This window comes from Sceloporus undulatus, chromosome 1 (genome assembly GCF_019175285.1).
Source record: "Sceloporus undulatus isolate JIND9_A2432 ecotype Alabama chromosome 1, SceUnd_v1.1, whole genome shotgun sequence".
NCBI lineage: Eukaryota > Metazoa > Chordata > Lepidosauria > Squamata > Phrynosomatidae > Sceloporus > Sceloporus undulatus.
In genome coordinates this window covers 370,419,304-370,427,431 of record NC_056522.1, presented here as the reverse complement: position 1 = coordinate 370,427,431, position 8,128 = coordinate 370,419,304, and the positions used below count along the sequence as shown (strand labels likewise).

The 8,128-nt window shown below is 40.8% G+C and overlaps 1 protein-coding gene across 1 annotated transcript in view; it reads right to left on the bottom strand.

The window, feature by feature from the left end:
• The window catches only part of KCNH5 (potassium voltage-gated channel subfamily H member 5), a 246,221-nt gene that overhangs the window by 217,609 nt on the left and 20,484 nt on the right, over positions 1-8,128 (bottom strand). Inside the window, exons 2-3 of the mRNA XM_042459356.1 lie at positions 4,300-4,423; positions 1,981-2,087 (exon numbers count right to left, since the gene is read on the bottom strand). Coding sequence (XP_042315290.1) covers positions 1,981-2,087; positions 4,300-4,423 — 231 coding nt within the window. The remainder of the gene's footprint in view (positions 1-1,980; positions 2,088-4,299; positions 4,424-8,128) is intronic.

The following is an 8,128-nucleotide window of genomic DNA, read 5'->3' as shown; positions in this document are numbered from 1 at the left end:
CAATGGCAGTGTCAGTGAGTAGTGAATCTGTGCAGAGTTTCATTTTGAACTTTAAAGGAACCCATCTGGAGGATGGTATTCAGCATCTTGAATGGCTCCTTTGAACTTCTTCCTTTAAACTTCAAACTAAAACCCAGAGTTTTTTCTCCACCTCACTAACATAGAAGCCACCAGCTGCCAGTGCAAAAGACAGACACTTACAAAATTATGCTCCAGAGGAGGCCTAACCCATGCAAAATATAGTCGAGGGAAGTAATAGTCCCACTATATCCTTCATCTGGAGTACTACATTCCATTCTGGATACCTCATTTTTAGGATATAGACAAGTTAAAGCAGGTTGTTAGTACACCCTGCATACCCCATACTGAATTTGGGATCTCTATATTTTCATATCTGGAGCCAGCATGTTCTTAAGAGATCACAATGTCCTTTTGGAACACCAAGTGAAGTTCCCATGGGAAAGGCATGAAAACCTGAAGACATGTGCATAATCCAGGTAATACAACAATCAAAGCTAAATGGGTGTGCTGACTATTTCTTTCCCCCTGACATTTCCTCTTTCACCAAGAGACAAAGGAGCATTCATTGCACTGAAGTCCTAAACCATCTCCCTCTGACTACTCCCTGCCCTCTTTCCACCCAACTCCACTGTTGATTCACCCTGGGCTTGTCCTCATCCAATCACTGTTTTTGTTAATCTAAAATTAAAGCCATCATCTAGTGTGGAATCCCATTATCAATTCCTGGGAAAGCCATCAGGTCTTTGTTACATTGCTAGAGATCTTCAAACACATCCCTAGAGGCTAGTTATCAGTTATAAATATTTGTCCGCAACCTAGGCTCCCTGCACACAGAGTAAACATACATTTAGTCCCCAGTCTGTGCTCCGTGTAAGAGCTGTGTCATGTTCAGACCCTAGTCTGAGCCACTGCTGCTTTCTATGGTCTACTCTTTGGACAGGTAATTATCACACACACCCTTCACCCCTCCAACTCCACTGTCCAGCTTCTATATTTCCATTTCAGTTAGTTCTAAATACCGTGTCTGTTTGAATTGCAGTCTTATGTCTGAATGCATGCGGCATATTTCTAAATAAAATCTTCTTAATTCACACAGGCTTGGAGTCCTCTTCAGTGAGTACTGGTATACACAGGTCCTAATGGTCCTAAAGTCACTCAGTTTGTAAAGCTTAAGCTAATTTTCCTAAGATTTAACTCACGTTTCTTTAGATAGCAAGGTTTAGAGAAGGGCAACAAGGATGATAAGAGGTATGGAGGACAAAACATATGGAAAAAAGCTGAGGGAGCTGGACATGTTCAGCCTGGTGAAGAGAAGACTGAAGGGTGACATGATTTCATTCTTTAAATATCTCAAGGGCTGTCACAGAGAGGAGGGGACAGGTTTGTTTTCTGCTGGCCCAGAAGGTAGGACCAGGTCTAACATAAGTTACATAAGTGTCGATTTTAACTGAACATTAAAAGGAACCTCTTAACAGTAAGAGCTGTTCCACAATGGAACCTATTGCCTAGAGCGGTGGTGAGATTTCCTCTAGATGTCTTCAGAAAGAGATTGTGCAGATACCTGCTGGGGATGCTTTGACTGGCAATTCTGCATGGAGCAGGGATTAGACAGGAAGGCCCATGAAATCCCTTCGAAGTCTATAATTCTATGATTCTATATATAAAGTACAGAGAGTAGACAGAGAGAAGCAATTGTAAGGCTACTGTCTGAAAGGCCACATCTCTTGTTAAGGCTCTGCTTACGTTTTATGATCTTTGAGGGAGCATTTTCTCTCAGTCTCACCACCATCACAAGGGTATTTGCTAAGGACATGGGAGAGGACCTTCTTGGGTAGATGTATGTGAGTGATGCCATGTTGGCTGCCTGAAGATCCACCCTCAGAAAATTAGTTTACCCTTAATATATGTTTCAAAAGCAATGTATCTGTTTCATACTTCTCATATTGATGCCATACTTACTGTTTTTCTTATACAAGAGTATTTCAAAGCAGTTCGATTCATAGTTGTCAAATGTTTGTCTGACTTTCTCAATGGTTTTCTTGTCTGTGAGTTCCCCATACATAAAACTGGACAAAGACATAAAAAGAAGCATAAAAACAATTCTCGTCAGCTTCTTAAGCAAAGAAGAAGAAAAAGAAAAAGAAGGGAAGACACCATTGTAGTCACACATATTTATGGCTTGACCTAAAGTATAAATTCCAAGCTCTGTATGCTTATCTATGATTTACAGCTTGTTTTGTTCAACATTTACAGTTACAAAGCTGTTATAAAAACCCCTAAAGCAAACAGTGTACAGGTGGAAGGCTTTGCTGTTAGAGGGAGGATTTATAGTGATGTTGTAGTGTGTTCAGTTTAAAGTGATGCTCTGGGTACACTTGCAAGAAACTGTGAAAGAGAGGGAGGGAGAACAATACATAAATGTTTAATATTCTTAAACTCCAAAACCAATCCAAAAGGCAATGTAGCTTTATCTAGATCTATAGATATAGATATATAAGGATCAGCATGATAAATTGGCTACCTGGTACCATCTTTCCAAAATGCCAGACTTTAAGGGCAAGCGAAAGCTCAAGGTTTAATTCCATTTTTCTCTGTATTTTTATTATTTTGGGTTGTGGTTGCATTTGTTTATCTCTATGGGGTGCTCAGGACATAGTTTGAATGCAGATAAAGCAGCAGCCTTTTGTTGCTGTTATTTGCTATCAGGTTGACTCCATTATATGGCAACTCTATTAACAAGAGACCTTCAAGATCCCTGGTCTTGCAAACTCAGTTGGTTCTCTTCCTTCCTTCATTGTCCAGTTTTCACAACCATAGATAAAAATTGGAAATACAATGCCCTGAATTATTCTGACTTTGGTATTTAATTTCTTTGACCAGAATCCTGTTGGGGACTTAAGTCTTCCTAAGTGGACTTCTGTCTGTGGAAATTAGAATTAGATGGTTCTGTAAAGTCTGTATCCAGAAAAGTGCTGCCATTATGTTATGCTGTAGGGAAGCCAGCAAAGTGATTGATGAGCATTGGTACCAATGTACAATGGGACCAAAGCATATTTTGGTCTCCCAACATGGGGCCAAAGGCAGATCATAGTATGGACTGAAAATAGTATAATATAGTTAAAGTACAATTATTATAATGAAATAATTCTTTGAAAAACCCTAACCTATTAAAAAGCCACAAATTTAAAATAGTCTATAAATATTTAACATACAAATGTGAGAATAAAAGTACAGCACATTAAAATCCTCCTCTACAACAATCAATCCATCATCAAAAGCCAGTGGAAATTAAAAGAAGATCAGAGAGTGGGCCAGTCTAGCCTCTATTGTGAAAAGAGGCCCAGTGCCTGAGAGCAGCCACCAAGAAGGCCATCTCATGTGTCTTCCCCAAACATGTCTGTGATAGTAGCAAGACACAGACCAAGCCTTCCCTTGGTGATCTCAAAACTCAGGCAGGGTCATATAATATAGACTTTCAGGTTGTCTTGATTCAAGTCATATAGATCATAATCACAATTTTAAATTATGCCAGTCAATGAAATGGTTGCAGAAAGGAGCTTATATTTTCCCTGTTGTTTGTTACTACTTTCTTCTTCACAGGCAGGCAGGAACATTACATCTATCAATACATTTATCTACATGATGAGGTAGATGTACCTATGCAGTGCAAATGACTGAGAAGTTTTTTCAGTTCATTTTTTTATAAGAAGTAACCAAAATGTGCAAATCTCTTCATAAAAAAGATGGAAAGAATTTGTGACTTGTTGGTTGATGGATGGATTTTTAATGAATGTGGTAGAAACAGATGCTTTTTCAACTCAGTGTTTCAGAATGTATCAAAACTAAACTAAAACAGCTTCATTTTGTTCATCTATTCACCAGCCTTTTAAATGCAGTAGCTGATATCTCAGTGTTGTCTTGTACGTGTGGAAGTCAGAAGTGGAAAGATCCTTTTCTCTGATGTAAAATATCTGCATTCATTTCCAGAGTGCAGAAGTGAAGTTTTGCATGTCCATGTGCATACAGCTTCACATGCACATGCACATGCAGTTATGCATTCAGTTGCACATTTCATGTCTTGCTTTTGTTGTGTGTTGCCATTCAACCCAAGGGTTGCACAACATAATCACACGTGGAGATTGATGCCATGCAACCCTGATGCAGGATTTCAGTCTGTGACAGGGCAGCCAAGCAATATATTATCACAATGAGGCAGTTCAAAGCCATTGAGTGATCTCTCCACAACCCAAGCAAAGGAAGACAGAGAAAGAGACTTACCTGCATGTGCTACTTTTCTGCATGACGTCAGCTCTGTGGTACCCAGACAATTTACAAAATCCGTCATTACTATAAACTACAGGCCAGTCCACAATCTGAGCATTGCCCAGCAAAAAACTTGACTCTAAAAGGAAAGAGAAGGAAAGAAGAAAGGCAGAATTAATGACTTCCATCAAAGAAATGCATCCACATTATTGAGATTAGTGCTACAGAAGAAACTTCAGCTGTGATCTTGCTTCGTCCTAGACAATATGTATTAAAAGTAGTGACAATTGAAACAGCAACACTCCTGCTGAGGAATCAAGCCCCCCATGCCTTTCTCTAAAAGATTTCATTCTATTTCCCCCCCTTCCCATTGTTCTCTCTCATGTAGACACTTAGCATTATTGATCATTGATCATATTCAAACATACTGGACTATTTCTGGGATTCCTCTTCCTTTCTTTTTTGGTTTAAATTAACATGTTCAAACTTTGTGTTCTCCCATGCCTGCCTGCCTAACCTCCCTTTCATGAAAAGATGGTGCCATTTTGGCTATATCAGGATCATTACAATGACATCAAATTAGGAGAAGTAGTGGATATCCTGGAGGACAGGATCAAAGTTCTAAATGAGCTTGACAGACTGAAGATCTATCTTGATCAAAATCAAAGATAAAATCTAAGAAAATGAATTTCTGCAGGGATAAATGTAAGGTACTACATCTCAGCAGGAAAAATGAAATGCACAAATGTAGGATGGATGAAACCTAGCTTAAAAGCAGTACATGCAAAAAGGATTTGGGAGTCTTAGCTGACCACAAGCTAAACATCAGCCAGCAGTATGATGCAGCAGGTAAAAAACACCAATGCAGTTCTAGGGTGTATTGATAGGAGCATAAGGCCCAAACAGACAGGCCAGAATAAAGCTGCTTCAGGTCACATTGGAGGTATGCTGTTTAAATGACAAATGCATCTTAAGAGGCCAGAAGCTGCGCCAAAGCCATGCTCGGAGCGCGGCTTTGGCATGGCTTTCATCCTCTTAGGATGCATGCAGCATTTAAACAGCATACCTGCAAAGTGCCCCCTAAACAGCTGTATTTAGGCCTGTCTGTTCAGGTCCTTAGTGTCCAGATAGAGGGAAGAGTAGTGGTGCTCTATTTTGATTTGGACAGACCTCACCTAGAATACTTTGTCCAGTTCTGGGCACCACAATTTAAGAAGGTATCTACAAGCTGCAACATGTGCAGAGAAGAATAACCAAGATGGTCAAAGTTCTGGAAACCAAGCTTTGAGAAGGCAGAGACAGCCAGATACATTTAGTCTGAAGAAGAGAAGACTGAGAAGTGACATAACAGCTATTTTTAAATAACTGAAGAGATGTTAAGTAGAGGATACCAATGGATTCCAATTACAAGAAAAGAGATTCAACCTAATTAGGAAGAACATCCTTACTATAAAAACTGTTAACATTGGAATAGACTGCCTCCAACGATGGTGGACTCTCCATCTTTGAAGGTATTTAAACAAATGTTGGTTATGCATCTTTCATAAGTGTCAGTGATATAGTCAAGTATTTTACTCCATGTCTCAAGTCTCTACCTTCAAGCCTCAAGTCCTTGCAAGATACTTTCAAGTCAAGTCTTAAGTCATTACTCAAGTCTGGGAACCAACTTTACCAGGAAAAAAGGCGGTACTAGTGAGGTGAGGGTGGAGTTTCAATAACTAGATAATAAAATTGTATTTAGTCCTTAGTTTATAATTTCCTTGTAGTTTCTGAGTAAACCACAGTTTGTGGCCTGATCTAAGCACACAGAGAATTAGCCAGGAACATATTAACTGCTGTTGCCTGGGAGGCCAGTGCTAAAAACCACATGAAACCAAGTTGGATGAAAGGCCACAACTTTATTAGCAACAGCAAACCAGAACAGAAGGGTTGGCACCAAGCATAAGGTCAGGATCTGAAGCATCAAATAACCCCACAGTTAATCAATAAGCAGCATACCTGGTGACCGCCAGGCATTGAGATGACCTAGGGGCTAAGGAACGCCAACTGGCCGCCATCACACCATGCGATCTCTTGTTCTCAAAGCCCCTAGTCACCGGGTGGCTTAACCATGTTGTGACCCCCGCAATGGCCACAACGCATGTCCAGCTCGCCCCCCGGGTCCCTATGGACTCCCAAACCAGTGCTCCATAGCCCTGGTATCCAAACCAACCAGCTCCTGGCCTATGCTGCCGCCCCAAGTTGTGACAAAAAAAACCCAGCACCCAAGTGGAGGGTGGGTGGGAGAGCCGAGCAGCAAATGGCTGCGGGGCTGGGCCGTGTGGCCTATATAAAGGCCAAAGCCCTGCCTCCTCACCCCATGGTGAGGCTCCTCCTCAAGGGCAGCCCAACCAATGCCCTGGAGGACTGAAGCCTCATCATAGAGACTTCCTCCACCCCTACAGAGCGGCGTGGGCGGAAGGGGCGGGCCCTTCTGCTCAGCGCCACCAATCAGGGCAGAGGGCAGCCCCAACCCGGAAGTTGGGGCCAGGGAGCCGCGCCAGCTCCCGTTGGCAAAGTGGCCGGCCCGCGCAGTCAGGCAGCCGCGTTTTAAGAGGCTTTTAACAGGAGAATGTTTTCTTTACTGATGTCCTTTTAAAATGCTATAATAATTGTTTTATTATAATTTGTTTTACTGGGTTTAAATATTGCAATTTACAACCTTTTGGGTTGTTTTTTTCCCCCCTCTGGGACATTTCTAGCTAATCTTGTTGTGAGTTTTGTTGAATCCTGATTTTTGTAAAAAGGTGGAATGTAAATAAATAAATAGGCGATAAAATTACCTATACAACCTCAGACTGGATGTAGAAGGAGAATCACATAATAAATTGCAAGAGAGGAAAAAAAACAGGCACATGAAAGATAAAGGTTCTGGTTCAGTCCATTCATTGCATGTTTAGGGAGCTAAAGGTGTTTGCTTTTTTGTTTTTTGAAAAGCTTCACAATTATATTGGCTTTTTTTGTTGATGAGAAAATTTACACCCAGGTTTTCTGCTATATGAGCAATCCAGCAAAAGTTCACTTTTGGACTACAGTTCCCATAATCCCCTGCCAGCATGACAATGATTAAAAGAACAGAAGTCAATTTGCCAAGGTAAGGAGCAGCCAAGCTGGCTCACAGAAAATGTAAAACAAAATGAATCAATACAGTGTCAGACAACATGACTTCAGAATGGCTTTTTATAAAGAGAGCAGGGAAACAAGGCAGCAGGAAAAGAATCAGACAGCCTGCAGAAAATAATCAACTAAATAAAACCACAAGACAAGTAGTGATGAAAACAAAGTAGGACTGGGGCAAGGAAGTTTGGGAGTTCTGAAGTAACTTTTCCAAGCTTTGCGTCTGGCTCCTAAATTTTCCAGTATAATAAAAAAAATCACTCCTGCCATAGGAACATCTTTCCTATGGCCCTTTGTCTCCAGGATGATTTGTAATGCAAAATTGCTAGGGAGGAGCAGCTCTCTGCTGAACTCTAAGAAGAAGATCTGGGCTGTCTATTAACAAAAAATTATCCTGCATTTTAGAATGGCACAGACTGCTTAGAGGAAATAGGACAGTAAGATGCTGTCTTCTGTAGATCAGACCCTACGACTATCTAGGCAAACATAACTGGAACTATCTAGGTCACAAAAACAAAATGCACAGGTATAGGAAGAAGAGGGATATTTGGTTACTTTCTCCTGGCCTCTCTCTCACTGACTTAGTTGAGAGAAATTACTTTTGAAATTTTACAGAATTGGAAGCTAGCCGAGAATGAAGGAGGGAAATGAGAAGAGGAGAAGAAACTGGGACATTTGAAAATCATCT